Below are 21,024 nucleotides of genomic sequence, written 5' to 3'. Positions count from 1 at the left end.
GTTTCCACCGACGTCTACAGCTTCCCACCCAGATGGTCTGGCTTTAATGTGGAGTTAAATTAATGTGTTTTTAAGAAAACATGTATATTTTTAAAAAATTACATTTTAAAATGTCCTATTCCTTGCTCTCAATTATAAAAGTTAAGTTGATGTTTTCAGTTTCTAGGAAAACAATAATGTTGCTTTTCATTTGTGGGTAGTGGTTGACAGGCATCCGTTCCTTTGAGGGCTCAGGGGCTGGGGACCCAAGCTGCTCCAGCCTTAATAAGGGCTGAGTCTGTGCAGGCTCCGAAGGCAGCAATTCTGGTTTAACTGGAGAATGCATTTTCACCAGAGCCTGAATCTAGAACCTTCCATTCTGCCCCTCACACCTGCACTGCTACCCCTTGTCAGGTCTCTTCCCTCCCTAGGTGTTACCACTTTCTCAGCTTTGCCTTTCCCATCTACGCATAGAGAACAGCCCCAGCATTCTGGTCTCCCCTAAATCTGGGGAAGGAGCCCGTGTTTTCTATTCCCCTCTCCCTGAAGACCCAGAAGACCCAGTGTCCTTCACCTTCACTGACAAGAACACAGAGCTCTTCCTGCACCCTCTTGCCCCGGGGGCCTTTTTTCTCACCCCATTCTCCAGATCCTCTCCATATAAACTCTTGTCCCCAGCTTTAGCAAAAACAAACCTGGAGCCACAGCAGGAGGGCAGACACACAACTGGGGTATAGACACAGTGTGGTCATGGGAAGAGCCTCATGGAAACCACAGGCCAAACTCTGCCTGAGGAAGCCCCAGGAGGGCCTCCAAGCTAGCCCTGTCTGGCTCCTGCCTGGCTGGAACAGCCAGTGGCCTGGGGGCACCAGGCCAGATTATAAAGTACCCATCAAACATTATTTCCGGATTCTGACACAATAATCCTAGAGTGGGGATAGAACAGGGGAAAGAACAGGTATCACTGAGTCCATTTTTCAGAGGAAAAGTCAGAAATCAACTGTCTTTTTCCAAATCCATCTGGGAAGCTAAGCATCAAGGCCAGGCCCCAGACTCTGGTCATCTGCCCCAAGGCCAAGGCTCTTTCCAACCCCAGGTCCTCCCACGGCAGCAAAGAAGACATGGGACAACTAACAGGAGAAGCAGGGGCCTTTATTGGGGTCTGGCAGATGTGATGGAGGTTGGAGGTGGAGGTAGAATCCCAGGCCTGGGCCTAGGAAAAGGCAGAGAAGAGGCAAAGGGCCCTAGGAGCAGGAACCCAGCCCTCCCTGCCTCTACTCTGCAGCCCCTCCCCCACCCCAGGTTCCTTACTCCAGCCTCCCCCTGCCTCTGGGAACACAGAGCACCAAGAATGGACAAGCAGGACCCTCCAGGGCCACAGCTTGGAGTGGGATGCAGGATCTAGGATTCTGTCTGCCTCTTCTGCCCACAGGGGGAGATCTGGGGAGCTCAATGCACCCCTCTCCACCAGGACAAAGTGGGAACGCTCCTTCTCTGTCCCCACAACAGACCAAATTTTTGTTCCCTGTGTGGGGGGAGAGGGGTGTGGCTTGGGCCTCTAAGTAGGACCTGGAAAGAGGCTGAAGGTGACACCCCCGGAGGAGCTTCTAGAGCCCACCTTGACACGTGCAGTGTTCTCCATTTTTCCTTCCCATCAACTCTGGTGAGCAGCTCAGAGCCTGGGCAGGGGCTACTGAAGGGCCAGTGGGGATCTGCTCCAAAGACATCTGTGGGTTTCAGAGTGAGGGTTTCCCCAACACCATATTCATCTATATGTACACAGGGCAGCACCCACCAGCAGCAGGGCTAGTAAGAGTAGCCACCCTTGGGGCCAAAGGGCTGGGTAGGGCCAGCTAGCTCTGGGAGGTAGGCAGGGCTCTCGTCCAAGTGGGACAAAGGGACTGTGTCCTCCTCACTGACCGGCCGGTCAAACTCGGCCTTGAGGGCTGGACGCTGATTGTCCGGGAAGGCCAGAGAGAAGAGGGCCTCAGGCTCGCACACAAACTTGTACACGTAGCGCTCACCAGCCACCTGGGGGAAGAGAGGGGCTGGGTGGATCTAGCGCTCCCTCCAGGAGGGTTAGGGACACAGCCCAGCGTGTTTCTCTCCCGTGCTGGTCCCTTCCGGAGGCCAGCTCCCCACACACTTCCTGTTCTGCAAACTTCAGGCTTTTCAGTTTCTATGTGGCACTTTTCTGGGAGAGGGAAAACTTGTCTGCAATTTCTCCCTCCCTCTGGTTCATTATCTGCTCCCATACACCTGTTGAGAAGTGCCCCCCCCCCCATCCCCACCATCTTCCCGCAGCTGCTGCCCCGCCCCCTCCCATTCCTGGGCTCTTGGCCCCCCACCTTCTGCATGATGCCTTTCTCGTAGTAGTAGCGGAGCGAGCGGCTCAATTTGTCGTAATTCATGGCCGGCCGGTTCTTCTGGATGCCCCAGAGCCTGGCAACCTGAACAAACGACAGAGTTCTGGAATGGGGGTGCTAGCTCAGCACACAAAAAATGGTGGGAGGGCAGGTCAGAAAGAGCACCTGAGATTCTCCGTACAAAATGGTAAGCTGGTCCTACAGGCTATGCAGCAGCCCGCAGACCCAGGTCTGATGGGAGAGGCATCTGCTATGTTCCCACGTCCCAGTATCTCCAGGCCCCAAAGACACAGGGAGACTGTGACAGACTCTGACAGGCCCACCTCCTCAGGCTCTATGAGTTTGAATTCCATCCCCCGGCCGGTCCAGGCAATGAAGTGGGCGTTCGTCGGGTCGTCCAGCAGGGCCACCAGGAACTGCCACAGCTGCAAGGCCCCCCGGCGCTGGTAGGGCGGTCCCTCTCGGAACACGCCTACCCCTTCCTGCTTGATGTCTCCTGGGGACACCGGAAGCAGGACCCGTCAGGTTTGTGCCTTCTGGTCCCCCAAGCAACCCCTTCTCCTCACCCCAGGGGTAATGGGATTCCTGGGTTGGGGTGGGTAGAGAGAGGTGGGGACACAGAGGGCACAGCGAAGACCCTGACCCTCTCACAGTCACTTCTCTGACCTTCAAATTTCTCAGGGACAACGCAGACATCATCTGGGAATGGTCGCAGAGGTTTCTCATAGCCATAACCTTGGGGAGGAATTGGGGGTCATTCAGATCTAGAGGGGATTCACCGCTAAACGCCCAGCGCCCGGAGGGACTCCTGGCCAGAGGAACCTCCCCGACAGCAGGACTCCCCCCTTCAATGTGGGGAGCTTGGCAGAGAGGAGGGGGCTGCCTTACCCATGGTCCCATCACCTGGAGAGTGCCCAGAAAAACCCTCAGTGTGAAGGTACATGGACGCACACCCCGGGACATCTGGGAGGGGAGGAAAGGAAGGGTGATGTTACAGGTGGCTGCAGGGGGAGGGGGGTGGCAATCCTGCCCACATTCAAGAACTTCTTCCTGCCAGCCTGCATTCCGGTTCTTTCCCCGGCTGCCTGCCAACCACCAAATCCCAAGGCAAGTTCACCCAGAGAGAGCGCGAGGCTTGAACCTCTCGGCTTGAAGTCTGGGCCAGAGGGCATGGGCGGCAGCAGCTGGGCCCGGCAAAGCTGTTGCACAAGGCCCAGGATTCCAGGCAACAGCTGTTTCCTGTGAGTTCAGGGGGAGGAGGGAGGGGAGGGATGAACCTCCGGGGAAGGGGTTCAGTGTCCATGCCTAAGACTCCCTTGGAATGGGCTAACCTCCGGTCAGCAGGTCAGGTTCCTAGCCCCGAGAAGGAGACAGGGAGAGAGAAAAAAGTGTAACAGTGAGTGAGTGAGTGTGTGTGTGTGTGTGTGTGTGTGTAGAAAGGGAGGAAACGGAGGAGGATGGGGGCTGGGTGAAGACCCGTAGGGAGAGAGGTGGGAGGGAGAGCGAGAGCACTCCAGAACGTATCTGTGTCTGGGGAAGAGGCGGTGGGCACTGGGCCGTGTTTTTTCAGGTTTGACAGCAAAGCCCATTTGCTCCCTTTCCCTTCCATTCCTTAGGATTGAAATAGCCCCACTCCACCTGGAGGAGGCAGGCTGTGTGAAGCCACCCGTTCAAGTTCCAACCCCTTCTCGCCCTACCCCTTCCACTCCCACCTATGAATGAGATGGTGAAACCCGACACCTCCGGGAGGAGGCGGGAGGGTGGGCTCATTCATGCCTCCATTTTGTGAATGGAATTCCTGACTCCATTGAGAGGAAGCCGAAGGGGGAGGGGCAGGAGTTCAAGGGCATGAAACAAGATCTCCTCCGGTCTACATCCTTTGAAGGTCAGCAGCAAGAGCGTTTCCCTCCTCCTTCCTCCACCTCACGGCCAGGCGCGGCTCTGCGTCTGCCCCAAGTTGGAGGACAGGCACACCCTTGTGGTTCTCACTTGGGCAACCTGGGGGTTCGTGGTTCATCCCCCCTGCCCCTAAAAGATGGCACATTAGGAAATGGGAAATCCGAAAGCTCTAGCCTGCCCTGAGCCTACTCTAATCTCAGTATTTCTTTTTCTCACACAAGCTTGCAGATAAACTCAAATTTGGGGATGGTGACAATGTAACAGAAGCCAAGGTTTTCCGGGTCTCTCCTAAATGCGAATGGCCCTCTCTCGGCAACAGAGGCTTTACAGTCTTGCTGGCCAAGAATCTGGCTGAGTGCCCCTCACTCTTGTCAACGGTCAGGTGGAACTAGATTTTGAAGCAGCCCTACTTCGTACCCAGCTCTACCAGCCTGGAGGCTGGGACAGAGCGTGGAAACCACTCAGTAATTCGGCGTTCCCGCTGGGAACTAGGAGCCTGGCTCCTTTCAAGTTCGTGTTTCTCTTCATTCAAATCCATTTACACATATATTAAGATTTTATTTGTTTGTCAGAGAGAGAGAGAGAACACAAGCAGGGGAGCCAGATGCGGGGCTCGATGCCAGGACTCTGGGATCATGACCTGAGCTGAAGGCAGATGCTTAACCAACTGAGCCACTCAGGCACCCCCAAATTCATTAATATGTGTGAACTTCTGTGGGGACTGGGCCCAGTGACCCATCCTATTCATCTTGGTGTCCTGAAGCTCCACACAACTCATGGTCCTGCCTAGCACTTGGGTCTCAGCAGGTAACCCCCGTAACCACTTGCCGAGAGAAAAGAGATGCGATGCCTCAACTTTCCTATTAAACCACAAGCCACCCGAGGGCAAGGGGCTGCACACCCTTATCTTTCCTCTGAGTAGAAGTTTGCTGACTGAAAAATGACAATTCTTCGGAATCTATGACAAAAAGGGAGCGTCTGGGTGGGCTGGATGTAGGACGCGGTATCCGTGTGGGAAGGTAAAAAACTTGTAGGGAGACCACCTGGGTTTAATGGAACCAATGCCATCCTCCCCAGCAATCCCAGCAAAACTCCTCCAGCCCCCTTCCCCAGGAGCATCTCTTACCTGAGTCATAGGCGAAGTCCGTCTGCTCCTGTTTGATCACCACCCCCGCCCCTGGGTACCTGTGCCCATTGACTCCACCCTGGCCCACAGAGGGCTGGCCCGCCTGTTCATACAGGGGGTCGAGGTATTCCTGCTTGAAGCTCTGGGTGGGATAGGGTGGGCAGGGCTCCGACAGCTGGTGTGGGTAGGGGGCTGGGAGGGGTTCCCGGCCCCCTCCCTGGGAGGAGGTGAAGGAGTGGCAAATATCCAAGGGCTGCTGGAAGACAGAGCTGGATGTGGTTGGAAGGAGAAGGAAGAGAAGATTAATTTAAGCTGTGTCCCCCCACTCCCCCCCCCCCCGCCCCATGCCAGGTCTCTTAGGGGCCGCTGGAGAACACTCAGGGACCGAGGAAGAACCGGCCTACAGATCTGTGGGTCTCCTTGTCTCCTTACCTCTGCTCCCCGAGGTACCCGTGGCCAGGGTGGGGCTGGGAGGCGCCGGAGGATCTCAGGAAATTCCGTGGTTCTCCCCGGGGGAAGGGCTGCAGGGGTGACTGTCCGGGCGCACCGGGGGCAGGGGACTTGATGGCGATTTGTCTAGGGGGGTCATAGGCACTGGAGTTGAGGGGGAGACAGGGGTGAGGGGGCAGAGAAGCTGGGCGAGCATCTTTGAACGCTTTATCCCCAGAGGAGGAGGAGCAGAGGGTGCTGGGAAAGAAATGGCCTGAGTGAACTCTTTTTCTCCCTTCTCCTAAATCCTGAAAATGGGTATAATCTTGAGAATGCCTCTCCGTAGCCAGAGCAAGTGGGCTGGGCGAGCCGATGGCTTCCTCCAGTGGAAAGGCTTTGCCCTCCAGTGGAAAGATGCCCTGCTGTCGCCCTTCCAACCACTCAGAGGAAATCCTGAGCCTGTGCGGCTCCCTTACAAGGGCTCAGAAAACCTTTTGTTGTCTTGTGTAACTTGCATCCCACTGTTGCCCAACTGCTCCCTCCTCTCCCCTCCCCCCTTCCCTGGGACGGTCTGGGGCTCACCTGGAATAAAGGCACTGCTCGCCATGGTGGTAGGGGAGTGGCAGCTTCCTGCCGCAGGACAGGGCTGGCTCTGTGCGGGGACTCTGGGGCTCCTTCTTGATCCTGGTGGTGGGGCTGTGGAAAGCTACTGCGGGAGGGGGAGCAGGCAGAGCGAGGCCAGAGTGGGTCACAGAGGAGGCAAGAGGAGCTCCTGACCCCTTTTGCTTTTTGACACCTTCTGCTCTTTGCGGACCAGCCGGGTGATTCCCTGGGGCTCCATTTTCAGAGACTCTCGGTCAGACACTTTTAAGGGCAGTTTGGCTATTTACACTATGTCTGGTTTTATACGTCGGGCTAATGTCCAATCCTAACCGAAGAGACCGTCTAAAATTCAACACTTAATGCAACCCCAAACCCCCAAAAACACCTTTGGAGGCGTGAGCACCTCCAACCTAGGGCCTGTGGTTTTCCTGCATGCCCTGGAAAATTCCAAGGGAGAGACATGTTTTCTTCTTTGGTGCCATAAAGGATCTTTCTTTCTCTGGCACAGGTTGGATATGCGCCTGCTTGCGTGTCAGCTGACTACCATTAAGCACATGCTCCTAATTATCAGTGAAGAACACTGGTCTTTCCTGTGGCCCCTTGCTGGGTCCAAAAACTCCAGCCACCGGACTGAGCGGCGGAGCTGGTTCCGAGCGAGCGTGAGGTCCTGTCCTACTGTGCTGAGTCCAACGCCAGTGATGGACTGTTCGGTTATGGTCTGTTTCCCATTATTTGTGCCCTAGTTCATTTCAACGACGAAGACGCTTGAGAACGGGATATGTGACATTAAAGCGGGGTTTCTCAACAGTGCACTGAGAACCTTTGGGACAGATAATTTTTCTTGTGGGGGGGCTGTCCTGAGCATTATAGGGTGTTTGCAGCATCTCTCGTCTCTACCCCCTAAAAGCCTGTAGCACCCCACCCTCAGATGCAACCACCAAAAATGTCTACAGACGTTGCCACACGTCTCTTGCGGGGCAAGATTGCTCCCGCACCCCCAAGTTGCACAAAAGTAACTTAAAAGGGTAGAACTGGGCCCTGCTCAACTGGTCCAAACCCCTCATTTCAGGAAATGGGGGGGTAAGGGGAGGAAATGTCCACGAGCAGGGCACACAGCAAGGATGGTGCAAACCCTGATTTGAACCGAGGTCTCCAGTTCCCAGTTACTGCCTTGGTCTTGGCATCCAAATCCAAGAATGGGGAGCCCTGTTCTTCCCCCTTTTCTTTAGGAGAGAACAAGCTGATCTTTTGTGATTCTCTATCCCTGTGACTCATTTCCTGCCCTCCCCAACTCCCTAGTCCCTCAATCCAGGGCCCTCCACTCACAGTTTTCTGAATGGAAATCAGGAACAAACTGCTCATCACTGTCGGGTACCTGGGCTGCAGAGAGAGGTCAGAGATGAGTCTGTGTGGGCCCCTCCCCCATGGCAGCCCCCCCCCCCCCCCCCCCCCCCCCCCCCCCCCCCCACCATTAAGGCAGCCCCGCAGATTAGCACTGGCCTGAAGGGGAAAACAGCCTTCCTAGGACTGAAAGCAGCCCCACCCCAGGTCCTAGAGCCCTCCATGTCTGGGCTCCACGAAGACCCTGGAGGCAACGCTCTAAGTTCCCAGAACCTGTCTGAGCAGATTCCAGAGTCTTTTCCTAGATGCTTTGTCTTTATTCCCTCCATATTTTGGAAGTGAAGGCAGCCCTGCCCTGCGGAGTTCACAAAGCTCCCGCTCTCAGCTCTCAGCAGAGTCACATCTGGGATGCATAGGCATTACACTGACATCCTATGAAACCTAGAATAATCTGCTGGAGATTCTGAATCGGGCTGGGCCCAGGAATCGGTGTTTTATACAACCTCCTGGGTGAACTCTGGAAGTGGAGAACTTGGGAAAGAAGATCGGATGGAGAAAAGGGGGTGGATCAGGAGAGGTGAATAGGAGGAAAGTGGCTGGGGACATGGGCAGGTCACCATGCCTCATGTCTTCAGCGTTTAGCTAGGAGAAAGGGCAAGGTCTGAGAAACATTCCCAGGGTGCCAGCGTGGGCAGAGCTGGGTTTGGGGGTGAGGCAGCCATAGGACCTTCGGACTTCGATTTCTAGTTCTTACCCTGCTTCTCCAACTCCTTCAGGTGGGCATACAGCTGAGTACCACTCCTGACCTCAGAATCTTTGGCCCCTCTCTCCAGAATAGATCAAAGTAGGAAGGGGAAGGGTAGACACCAAGAAGGACTTCCTGAGAGTCCAGGAAGAGAGTGGCTTGAAGGTGAGGGGTGGAAGACAAGGAGAACACTCTTAGAGCGGACAATGATGGAGAAACTGATGGCTAAAACAACCAGAGTTGAGAAAGGCCAGTAAGGATAAAGGACGCATGACACAGGCTGGGGAATAGCTCCATGCTAGCTCTACCCAAACACACCCCAGCCTCTACGGCTTCCCCATCAGCAGAGGCTCCAGTTTCTTCCTGGGATTTCAGCCAGAGCCTCTGTTGGAACTCTTTCCTTTCCTGCTCACCTCCTACAGCAGGTGGTTCTCCACACAGCTTTCTACAAGGAGTCCACTCCCTTCTCTCCTTGCTTAAACCTCGAACCCCAACCTCTTCCTCTTGGTCAGCCCCTGAGGCCCCCACATTGTCTGACCAGGTCACATCTCCTACTTGCCTCTCCAGAGCTCTTGATTCCTCCTCCCCAGACCTTTGTCTGCCTGTTTTTTTTTTTTTTTTTTTTTTTCTGGCCACTTAAGTCTTAGCTCACTTTGTCACTTCCTCAGACAACTCTGACCACCCACACCAAAGCGGTCCCTCTCGGCTGCTATCTTTGCCCTAGCATATACCACACCGCTACCTGGATGCCTCTTGCTAACTCATTTATGCATCTTCTTTTTTTAAAAAATGATTTTACTTACTTATTTGACAGAGAGACAGCAAGAGAAGGAATACAAGCAGGGGGAGTAGGAGAGGGAGAAGCAGGTGTCCCAGGACCCTGGTATCATGATCTGAGCCCAAGGCAGAGGTTTAATGACCAAGCCATCCAGGTGCCCCTATTTACACATCTTGTTTATTTTTGCCCCAGCATATACTGCTACCTATGCATCTTCTTCATTTACTTACATTTATGTGTTTCTTGTCTACCTTCTCTGCATGAAAGTTAAGCTCCCTGAGGGCAGGGGCTTTATCTTCCCAGAACAGGGAAAACAGGGTCTGGCTAAGAATAGCTGCTTTATTTGTTGGCTACGTGAATAAACATACAATGACCACAATGACCCCTACAATGACCACAATGACCCCATCCTCAGGCTGGTGGGTGTCCTCTCTGAAGACCTGGGAGCAGGAGTGGAAGGGATCTTAACCAACCAGCTCTTCCCTCTCCCTGGGGGCTTCCCTGTCCCCGCACCACCCCCACCATGGTAATTGTGGGGGCAGGTCCTCCCTCCAGAGAAATTACATCTCACAAGAGATACATCGGGCTGTCGCTTAGCAGGAACTCTTCCTCAACTTGCTTTGACTATCAGAAGGGCCAAGAGCTTTAAAATACACATTTAGAGAGAGTAGACTTCTTGACAGAGGGATGGGACTGAGGGGTTTAAGAATCAGAAGCCACCAGCAGCTAAAGAAGAACTCACGAAAAACAAGCAGAAAACTATTCTAAAGCGATGGAATGAATGAGCAGGACACGAAGTCCCCGGGCAAAAACAGGAGCGTGTTTTCTGTTCAGAACAGCTGAGGCACAAAGGCAACCATCCCCAAACGGACCCAAATCCAGAATCCCCAAGATACTTTTAAAAATACACATTTCTGGGGTACCTGGCTGGCTCAGACCCTAGGTATAGCATATGTGACTCTTGATCTTGGGGTGATGAGTTCGATCATCAAAGTTACTTAAAAAGAACGCAGGCTTTCGCAGTCTCCACCCCTGAAGAGCCTCAGTCCATAAATATGGGTTGGGCTCCAGGCCGAGGTATTCTTTTTTTTTTTTTTTTTTTCTTTTCCTTTTCTAGGCCGAGGTATTCTTAACAAGTATCCCCAGTGGCCCTTCAGAATAGGCAGGTTTGGGAAACACTAGATAAGGGAGGGGGGGGACACTCTCAGGGGCACAAGGGCCAAGCTCATCCCTGATGTGCCCTCTGGTCCAGCCACAGGCAATACCCCTAAAGCTGGCAGGATGAACAACATTTCTATCCCTGCTACCTAGACAAGGAGGGTCCCAAGGGCAGGGGAGGTGGAGAACATGGGGGAGGCTGACGCATTCCGGGCCCCCTTTGGGGCTTCATTAACTGCCGGTTTCCACTGAGGTAATGGGCTGGGGGCATCTCCTGCTGGCGTCACAGGCCAGTCATAGGCTACAGAGCCCTAGGGGTCATCTTGCCTTTCCTCCCACCTCAGGCCTGAAGGTCTGACCAGAACCCCCACACCTCCAGTGGTCCCAGGGGAGGCTACCCCCGGCACACAAACCGTACCCCATAAGAGGCGCCATCTTCTTCCCAGGGCCAGGAGAAGGCAGTCAAGACAAAAACGGGCTGTGGTGTGAATCCCAGTCTCCCCCTCCCCAGAATACTGGCTTCTCAAATCAAAGGGGCAGGATAGGGCCTGGCTCAGAGACTGCCAACAAGAACAGAAACAGGAACAGTGACACTGAGCCCCGAGTTCCTGGAGAGCAGGAGAATTTCTAATTACCATGTTCCATCTTAAGAACATGCCACTCTACTTATTTGTGGACTTGGCTGAATTTTGGCTGCCAAGCTTGTGTGCCAGGGGCTGCCCCCCAACTCCATCCGGGCGTGAAGGTGGAGTTTATCTGCCTGGTATGTGATGAAGGAGGAGATGAGAAAAGTGCCACGCCAGCATCGTGCCAGAGAGGAATTTTAGGGAAGGTCCCTCCAACAGGGGGTGGTCAGTAGAAGAGAAGGGCCTTGGGAGCCTCCCAAGCTGGGCTCCGAGAGAACTGGGAGGTTAAAGCAGCCAAGCAGTTAAGCCCCCGCCCCCCAGGTTGGCCATCTACCTACACCATCTGTACCCCATCACCTTCTCCCCTTCCTGGGGTCCGATCCCAGGGTGAAGGGGCCTCTTTAGGAGTTCCAGTGGAGGCGGGGGAGACATTCTCTGGAGTTTCTGCTCCATTGTGTCACCACTAGCCTGTCTCTCACCCTAACCCTGCCCCACCCCAGCAGCCTCTTGTACTGGAAGGAACCAGTTCTCTATCTATGGAGGGACATTTGTCCACAAGAGCCTTCTGGAAGGGGAGGAGACAGAAAGATGTAGAAGGCGGCATTGTAGCTCGGAGAAACTGGAGGAGGGGATTAACCCCATCTCGTCCCACAGACACACCGAGGCACCGGCATGCATACACACAGATTCATACACACTCTACTTCCTTTTTACTACATGGCAGCACACGGGTAAAACATATCCTCCATGCACAACCTTCACACACTGGCTTTCTTTCTGGACTTGCAAATGTGATGGTTAGGAGGAGAACCAAAGGGCAAAGGGACTGAAGACCATAGAGGAATATTTGAGAGCAGTAAACCTTTTGAAAAGGGGAGCACAGACCCACCCCTTTAAGAACCCCGTAAAAACCTATGGACCTTCTCTTCCTAGAAAAATCCACTTTCCTTTGTGTATGGTGCACCCCTAACAATTTTGCACACAATATCGGAGGGCGTAAGGACGCCTGCAACGTACCGAGAGGTTCTGTGAATCCAGACTCTCCATTATAGACCCCAGCCTCATACAAAGGACATACGTGGCCCAGACTCAATGTTCCTTGCTACCAATTACACCCAAATCATTGTCCCTGAGAGCTCCCGAGGGCTCCCAACGAGCCCAGAAAGAAACCTTCGATCAGAAGCAGCACATTTTTGACCCTAACCAGACACATCCCGAGCCCAGCCTGCCTGAGCCCGGGTCTCCCTACAGCAGACCGATTCTTTCTGTAGCAACTCAACAGATCCCAGGCACCTGAAAAAGACAACCCCCCCACCGTGACACACACACTATCTAGAAAAACCTAAAATCCAAAGATGTCTAAGCTGTCTCTACAGAGCCCCACTTATACCCATAAATAAGCCCAGACATCAGACTGACCCACAACCCCATCCTTGCAGACCTAACCTGGCATCCCCCAAATTCTTCACAGCCCCACCCACACTACAAGGAGCCACTGCTTCTCTCCAAATTGGGCCTTTAAAAAAAAAAATCAAACTTGCGGTGGGGAGGTTGGGTTCCAGCCCCCATTCCTCCTGATGTACCTACCCCACCACTGGCAAGTTTCCAAAGAAGCTAGTCCCCTCCCTACCACCCCAAAGCTCCCTCTGGGCTGTTGGGGTCACTGACCTGGTGGGAAGAGGCAGGAGAGGAGGCTGGGGTGCTGCTGGGATGGTGCAGGGGGACAGGGCCCCGGCAGCTGCATCTGTCTCCGCAGAGAGAATGAGAAGGAGCGAGTGGGCTCAGCATCCCCCTCTCAGGCCTGGCCTTCCATCGCCAGCTGGGAACCTGAGCTGCTCCCTCAGAAGGAAGGAGAGGGAACCAAGGAGATCCCCACCCCCACCTCCCCACCCACTGGATTTAAATGTACAGGGACTCCCAGCACACACTCGTCCTCACGCTGACACTTGCGGATAGAGACGCTGACACTTGCGGATAGACACCCGTACTGTCTCTAGACCCCCCACCGCCTAGGGGTGGGGCTTCCAAGGTTGAGAGAGAATTTTTTCCTCCCCTTCCCATTCCAGACCCAGGCACAAATGGACCAGCTACTGCCAAAATGCCAACCTCTGAGCCTACCCCCTATAACACAGCCCTGGGAGCTGCCCGTTGAGGGGAGCATAGGGACCCACCGCTGACAGACAAAAAGACTGGCGAGCCAGAGAGAAATCGGGCACTGGGAAAGGAAGTCTTGGAGAGACCGTGGAAACTGACACCCCTGCGTTCTTCAGCTTCAGCCCAGCTCCGGAACCTTGAGAGGAGGATGGGCAAACTGGGCATATGTTCTGCCCATAACTCAGAGCTGGGCACACAGGGCTTACAGAGTCTGGGAAGATGTGATCGTTCCCTCCCCAGGAACCCCAGATCCCTCCAGCACCCATACAGCCCTTCGGTCACGGATTCCAGGATTCCACAAAGTGTCTCGAGTGTTTGCTATATGCTAAATAGCCGTTTTGCTAATACACATATTTTTGGGGATACCACGGTAGTCAAGACAGACAGTTTCACTCCAAGGATCCAGTCAGGGATCTTTCCCTTCTACCTCAAGCTTTTAAAGATGGTTCCGGAGGAGCTGGGCATGAGCTTAAAAAAAATCACCTAAGATACCCGGGTGAAGGGATGGGGAAATTCTAAAGAAAAGCCCTTAGTAAGGGGTTCCTAGTATGTGGTTTCTTGGTGTTCAGAATGTTAAAATAAAGGGACCTTAAGATGGGGGTATTAACCCTTCCCTCTCAGACTGTCTAAACACCATAAGCCTTCTACCTACCACTACCAGCGACACCCTGAGGCCCCACCAAAACGCAGAGAGGTCCAACCAGAAGACCCTGAGAACACAGCTCCCAACCCAGAGGAGGCCCAGCTCCTGACCCCACACCAGCCGGCTGGAAGTTAACCCACCAGCAAACACCCTAGCCAAAGTAGGGGGAATTTGCCTGGGGCAGAAGTATTCCGGGAGAGAAGGGGGAGGGAGGATCAATTGCCATCAGAATTACAATTAGGGCTATTTGGGGGAGAAGCCCTGGGCCCTCTCTGCCAAAGTGCTGCAAAAAATAATTATTTAAACTTCTGTTGTGTTTTTGGCTCAGAAGGAAATTGTTTAGCCCTGGGGGTTGGGAAGAAGAGAAACCAAAGGGGTGAAAAATCAATGTTTTGGCAACTCCTGAAGACAGGTTACAAATTAATTGCTCTTTCTCTGCGTCCTCCAGTCCCTTACACCGCAACCCCCCCCCCAACACACAAACACAACACACACCTCCGCCGGGAGGCTGCTGCCAAACAAACTTTGCAAATGAAAATTTCAACCAGGAAAACGGGCCTGGGGCCAAGTTCCATTCAAATAAGCAAATACCCCACACAATGGTCTGATTCATCCCCAGGCCTAGTTACACAAGCCTGGCTCAGGGCAGAGAAAATAAGTATCAATATAAGTGTCCACACTGGGCGCTGGGGAGAGCTAGGAGTAAGGGGACTGGGGTGGGGGTGTCTTTGGAGAGTTCCTTGAGGCTGGGAGAGAGGAGAGGTGGGATTGGAATACCAGGAGTAGAGAGCATCCCCCACCCGGATAATAGAAAAGGTCACAAAACTACTCACCTTCAGCGAGCCACGTCTCTTGGAAGTGACTGAGATCCTGGAAGAGATCTGCGGAGTGAATAATGGAATTGGAGGTGAGGTGGGGGCGACGGTAAGACCGAGGGAGCCCTAACGATCCGGGTGGTGACCCCCCCCCACCGCCTTGGTGTTAGGGGCTCAAGAATGATCAGAGTCCCTTGGAGGGGAGTCTTTTGGAGAACAGGGAGGCGGCTCCAGGATCGGCCCTCGGGGTGTGGGAGGTGAGGACGGTCACGGTTTGACTCTCTGGCTCTTTACCTTCGGAGTCGGGGGGCGGCAGGGAGCCGGGGTCCATGAGCTTCCCCTGCGGGACCATCAGCGCTTCGCGCAAGCTCCCATTTCCGGGCGATTTCTGAGGGGAAGGGGAGGAATGCCCCCGAGTCACCCTGAGGCCGCCGGGTCTGGGGTCCCGGGGTGACACAGGGGCGGGGCTGTGCTGGACCCCGTGGGGGTTAGCGGGGAAGGGGCCGTGGGGCGGGGTTCAGGGCGGGGGCGAGCGTGGAGGCCGGCGCGCCGCTCACGCTGCAGAAGGTGTAGGGCACTTGCTGGTCCAAGTATCCGCCTTTCATCCTCCGCTCCATCCGGCCGCTCCCTCCGGCCGCACTGCCTGGGCCCCGAGCGGGGGCAGAGACCTGGTTGGGGGGGGGGGGGGGGGGCTCGCGTCCGCCCCCCGTCCAGGGAAGGCGGGGGGGGGGGGGTGGGTAAGAAGGGCAGCAGGGAGGGGCAGTCCCGAGGCTCCGGGTCCGACAGCAAAACTTCTCCGACTCACTCAGGCGATGGGAAGGTTTCCGCCTGCTGAGCTGAGCGCCGCCACCACTCCCCTCCCGCCAAAGGAGGTCCCACCTGCTCCTGGGAGCCGGGCTCGCCGTTTCGGCTGCTTTCTGCAGCCCTGCTCTGCCCAAGCTCGGTTACATAAGACGTGCGTGTGTGTGTGTGTGTGTGTGTGTGTGTGTGTGCGCGCGCTCGTGCGCGGAGGAGCGGGCGAGGCGCGCACCGTTCGCACGCCCACAACTCCCGCGGCCTCTCCAACCCGGACTCCCAGCGCCTCCCACCCACCCCCGCTCCGCCCTAGGATCTGCGGAGGCGGCGGTTAGAGAGTGCAGAGTGTGTTGGAGGCGAGGCGAGGCGAGGAGTCACAGAGGCTCTCCCTCCCTCCCCTTCCCGCGCCTCACCTGAGGCCGGGGCGTCGGAGCTGGAGCCGCCGGGGGTCGCGAGCTTGCCCCGGGGCCGCACCGAGGGCCGCGGGGCTAGGCCGGAACGAGACGGCCCCGGCCCCGGGTTCCCCGCGCACCCGCTTGTTTTCCGGGCGCCTCCGACAGTTGTGAGCCCGGGGGAGCCGTTGATTGGTGCATTTCCTCCGCCTCAGCCTCTGCTCTCTTACCCCCCCCGCCCCAACCCCTTTCCCTTTGTTTCATTGACTTTTGTGAATGAAACCCTAGGGCCGGGCACGCTCGCCAATCCGGAGACTCGCCCGGCCGAGCCGTGGGGGGCGGAGTTTCCCAGACGCGGGGGCCAATCAGAACGGAGGGGCTGGCTCCCGGCTTCATTCACGGCTCGGGCTCCCATTCATAAAAAAATAAACTCCTCAGCGGCCGGAGTTCATTCATAAAGAGCTGAGAGAAAAGGAGCGAAGCCGAGAACCCGACGGCTTCGTGGCGGGGCTTCGCGGTGTCCCTGGGTGTGAGGCTCGGCGAGCTCCTCGGGCTGACCCGACTGGCGCCTGCACACGTCTCTGCATCTGCGTGTACGTGGGAGTGTGAACATGTCTGTGTGTGCGCCCTGCGGGGAGGCGAGCGGACTTGTGCCCAGAGGAACAATAATAACTAGCGTTTATGAAGCTCTCCGCTTCCACGTGCTCATTTCACTCCCATAACCTGGCGAAGTGATTCTATTGTTTCCATTTTACAGAGATTGAGAACGAAAGCTTAGTAAGGGGTGGTGACTTGGCTGCCGTTGCTCAGGCAGCTGGGGTTTACAGCCCCCAATCTCCCACCTTCTCCTGTGCAGCCCTTTGAGGCCACAGTTAAATGAATTAAGGCTTTGTGACAACAACTGGTACACAGTAGGCCCTCAATAAATGTAAGTTAGCACGGAATCCAGGCTTTTCTTCCAGGGTCTGCTCAGCAGAGCTGTTCTGTGACCCACTTTCTGTTGATTGCAGCAGAAACCAGAGCCCCCCCCCCCCCACAACCTCCTCCCGCATGGACCTCTGAAAGTGCAGTTCCCTCTCAGCCACCTTTCCTCTTAATCCTGAGAGCAAACACAGGGTTTTAGGGAGAAAAGCCCTAAGGCATCTGATGACCTGGGGGGTAGGACTGGTTTCAGTGTAGCCAAAAAGCTGGTCATAGTCTCTAGTCCCTCAATCATTCACCAATTCGTTGGATAAACATTGTGTGTGTGTGTGTGTGTGTGTGTGTGTGTGTGTGCCAGACACAGTGCTGGCTGCCAGGCAGAAAGCTGTGACCAAGACAGACCCCTTCAATAAGAGCTGGGCTGTTTAGGCCATAGCCTTAGGGGCACACAGGACATGAAGTCCCCCAGGCCCTCTTTCTGAGACAATCTCGGGGTCTACAGTCCATACACTCCCTTGAGGAGAACCCGATTTTGCCCCCTGCCTACTTGCGATACACACTAGAGAATAGCTGCACTGCAGGCCAGTTGGGGCTGCTTTCAAAATTCATCTAACCTGGGGCGCCAGGCTGGCTCGGTCTTTAGAGCATGGAACTCTTGATCTCGGGGTTGTGAGTTTGGACCCCATGTTGGCTGGAGAGTTTATGTAATAAACCACAAAATTTGTCTAATCTAACACCTCCACTTTACAACGAGGCAGTGGCATTTCAGAGAAGGAAATGATACCGGTAAGCTCTTTAGGTTGCTCAGTGTTAGAACTGGGACTTGAACACCAAACCTCTAGCATCTAGGGCTATTTATTTTATTTAGTGTTCATTCCAGGAGATCATCGTGGACATGAAAATAAACTTCTCTCTCTTCTCTGAGGAACTAGTCTTTGAGGTTCATGTCTATTGGCTCTCTCCTCCAGGAAGCTTTCCAGGTAACCCGAGGCAGTTCCTTAAGGACCCCACACAACATTCTCGCCTGTATCTCCGTCGTCAATGTCTTTCATTCTGCCTCATGATCATCCCGAAGTATGGCAAGCTCTCCAGGTCCTGAGGAGGTCTCTTTTGTCTCTTAATATCTTCCCCTAGCTGTTTTGTGCTTAGGAGAGTCCCTTGAAATACTAGTTCAGTGAATATGTGCAATAAAGACCAAACTAATCGAGCTTAGCAGGAAGCTTGCCCAAAGCAGGAGAGACAAGCCCCAGCAAATCCCAGCTTTGGGCTGGATGGAACCAGTTTAGGGAGGAGCTTGTGTCTCAGGGCCAAAAGAAGTGGGGGAGGAGGACAGAGGATTCTTCCAGGAAAGCAGCTCCAAAGTAGTCTCCATGACAATGATGAAGATTCCTGTGGGTCCCAGAGGGGGCGCTCCAGGTGGGGGCCCTCAGTGGTTCTGAGCTTTTGCATTTCTCCGGAAGTCCCTGGCTCTCCGGAGAGTAAGCGTTCCCTTTCTACTCCCCATCCGGGGTCCCAGCTGAGAGCCACCCCGTCCTCCCGCTCCTCCTCCCGCTCTGGCTCAGCAGGCTGGCTGAGTGACGCAAAAATGCCATTCGCTGCTGTTGCCCCTACTGTCACCTGGCCTCAGATTCAACACCCAGACTCCGAACAGCGACATCTCCAGGGGGAACATTCGAGCCTCTTCCAGGGCTTGGGATAGCTGGGGGAAAGGAAGGAATAGAGGTTTTGGTTGGTAATCACTTCATGGCAAGCAACATTTCCTGCTCATCATGTCCAGTGCTCGATTTCCATTAACTCGTGCAGCTTTTGACAGTGATCCTGTAAGGGGTCTTGTCCACTTTACAAATGGGGAAACTGAGGCCTTGCCAACACACATCCATTCCAAGGGTCCACTCAACAGGCTGAGAGCACCCCAAGCTGACTTTTTGTCACAGGGACTATACATTGAGGGAACACACAACAGGTTGGCTGGGGGACTCTCCCAAGCCAGGACGCGGACATGTGAACTTCTCCAGATTAAGGATGTTCGAAGTCCCCTCTTGGACACACGGCTTCGTGGATGAAACCCAATATTACCCTGGTACCCCCCCCAAAAAACGCCTTGGAAAGAGGTCTCCTGGGTAAAAGCTTCTTTCTAGAATATTGGGGCTGGACTCTGACCTGTTTCCCAGGAGCCTAAGTTATAAAGTGTCAATGTGGGTTTTAGATATGCAAATATTCATATAAAAGCAGCCTGGGGCTTGCTCAGAGGGCTGGGCAGAATGCAGTAGCAATGACACAATGAGAAGGGAGAGGCACCTGGGTCAGACAAGAAGACCAAGAGCCTAGGAGGTCAGAAGCCAGCTCTCCCAGGCTCGGTTCAGAGAGTGTAGTGGCAGGGTGTGGGTGATCTGTTCAGTCTACCTGTTAGGGGGGACAGAAATGTCTTCAAAGGCCTGGCTTCCCCAGTGTCTGGAAGAGCTCGGAGTCCCAGTGGCATAAAGGGTGGAATTCAGGAGGTAACCCAAGGAGACAGCTCTGTAAGGCCAGATGAATGAGATAAACAGGGTCAAGTGGTGTCCTATGCCCCTTCAGTGGCTCCCAGACTAGATCTATCACCAGGGGGAATGAACCAGAGAACAGGGTCAGGCAGTAGGGATGGGGAACGATGGGATCTTCTTCCCTGTGGACTGGTGGGTCAGGACCACCGAAAACAAAGTGCCACTCATGGGCTTTCTTTTGTCCTTGGCTCCCAGTCCCACTTTCACATCGCTCCCTCCAAAGCGTAGGGCGTCTGCAGCCTGGATTCATGGATGTGCCACCTGCTGAGGCCAGCTTTCTGCTCTGGCTTCCAGCCATACAGCTATACTGGTGCACTCTGCTGACGGGAGGGGCTGTGACTTTCATCAGGGTCATCACCCGGCAGGTCTGAGACCAACCCCCACCACCTCCTCCACCTCCTGGTTAAGAACCACTGTGCTAATGGCATTGTAAATGTCTTTTTTTTTTTTTAATTATTTATTTATTTGACAGAGAAAGAGAGAGACAGCTGGAGAGGGAAAACAAGCAGGGGGAGTGGGAGAGGGAGAAGCAGGCTTCCTGCAGAGCAGGGAGCCCAATGTGGGGCTCAATCCGAGGACGCCGGGACCATGACCTGAGCCGAAGGCAGATGCCTAAGGACTGAACCACCCAATGCACCACTCATCGCAGATGTCTTTACAGATATCTTGCCAATATATAAGATCTTAAAAATGGTTGGAAAAAGGCACCATTTCTGGAGGATGTGCTTGGGTGGGGGTGGTGTGTAACAGCTTCCCTTGCTCATGTCCACCTTCCACTTAGCCTGAGTGGAAGCCTTGACACCCCACAGAAAATAGAGCCCTTCTAGCCAGCTTGGCTGGGAGCGTGTCAGGCTTAAGAGGAAAGGTACAGATAAAACTGATGTCTTGTTCAATTCCAGAGGGCACCCTGTAGAGGAGAGCTGTCTCAGGAGAAAAGTCCTAAAGATGAGGTCTTAGAAGGGGCCTCTGGGTGAGTCGGTTGAGTGTCTGGCTCTTGGTTTCAGCTTAGGTCATGATCTCTGGGTGGTAAGATCGAGCCCCGCATCCAGGCATCCAGCTATCCAGGTCCGTGCTCAGCATGGAGCCTGCTTGGGATTCTTGCTCCCTCTGCCCCTCTCCCTGCTCTTAATCTCTCTCTGAAATAAATAAATAGGAGCTCCTCGCTGGTTTAGTCCTTCAGCGTCTGCCTTCGGCTCCAGTCATGGTCCCAGGGTCCTGGGATTGAGCCCAGCATCGGGCTTCTTGCTCAGCAGGAAGCCTGCTTCTCCCTCTCCCACTCCCCCTGCTTGTGTTCCCTCTCTCACTCTGTCTCCCTCTCAAATAAATAAACAAAATCTTAAAAAAAAATGATGAATCCTTGGAGACCAGCCTTCTCTTTCTCTTGGGTATTGTGGTGGGTTATACTCAAGAACCTTGGGAGAAATCGAAGGTGATCATGCACCCTGACTCTCAGGGCATGGGGACAGGGTGGCTTTCCCATAGTAGATGGAGTTGGCAGTCAGGAATCTGAGGGGAGAAACTCTAGTTCCTGAGAGAGACCCTCGTCTCAGTGTGGCAGCTGTGATAGTCTCAGGAGGAGAGGGATGGACACAGTGACCTCCGTGGGGCCAAGCCAATCCCTGGGAGAAGCTGATTTTAGGATTCTTCCTGGGGAGACATCTTTTGGGGGAGCTGTATAAGAACTTGTCAGAAACCCCATCAAGAGCCTTTAAAT

General features: G+C 54.4%; 1 protein-coding gene across 4 annotated transcripts; it reads right to left on the bottom strand.

Annotated features, from left to right (window-relative positions):
• Positions 1-1,506: 1,506 nt before the first annotated feature.
• ETV4 (ETS variant transcription factor 4) lies at positions 1,507-16,001 on the bottom strand. 4 transcript variants are annotated; one of them, XM_032849029.1, is made up of 13 exons: positions 15,871-16,001; positions 15,220-15,330; positions 14,957-15,050; positions 14,681-14,728; positions 7,729-7,782; positions 6,382-6,508; positions 5,803-5,964; positions 5,371-5,639; positions 3,234-3,308; positions 3,012-3,080; positions 2,669-2,841; positions 2,328-2,429; positions 1,507-2,010 (listed from the first exon to the last, which is right to left on the bottom strand). In XM_032849029.1, exons 2-13 carry the CDS (start codon positions 15,277-15,279, stop codon positions 1,786-1,788), a joined length of 1,458 nt encoding a protein of 485 aa, XP_032704920.1. In that variant the 5' UTR covers positions 15,280-15,330; positions 15,871-16,001; the 3' UTR covers positions 1,507-1,785. The 4 variants fall into 4 exon arrangements, with proteins under 4 accessions (XP_032704920.1, XP_032704923.1, XP_032704921.1 ...); XM_032849032.1 differs by having other exon boundaries at positions 5,803-5,946; XM_032849030.1 differs by lacking the exon at positions 15,871-16,001 and adding an exon at positions 15,468-15,600.
• Between the last annotated feature and the right edge of the window lie 5,023 nt (positions 16,002-21,024).

The sequence above is a fragment of the Lontra canadensis genome, unplaced genomic scaffold (assembly GCF_010015895.1).
Source record: "Lontra canadensis isolate GAN:19392208 unplaced genomic scaffold, GSC_riverotter_1.0 scaffold218, whole genome shotgun sequence".
Taxonomy (NCBI): domain Eukaryota; kingdom Metazoa; phylum Chordata; class Mammalia; order Carnivora; family Mustelidae; genus Lontra; species Lontra canadensis.
This window is presented reverse-complemented; position numbering and strand designations above follow the sequence as displayed.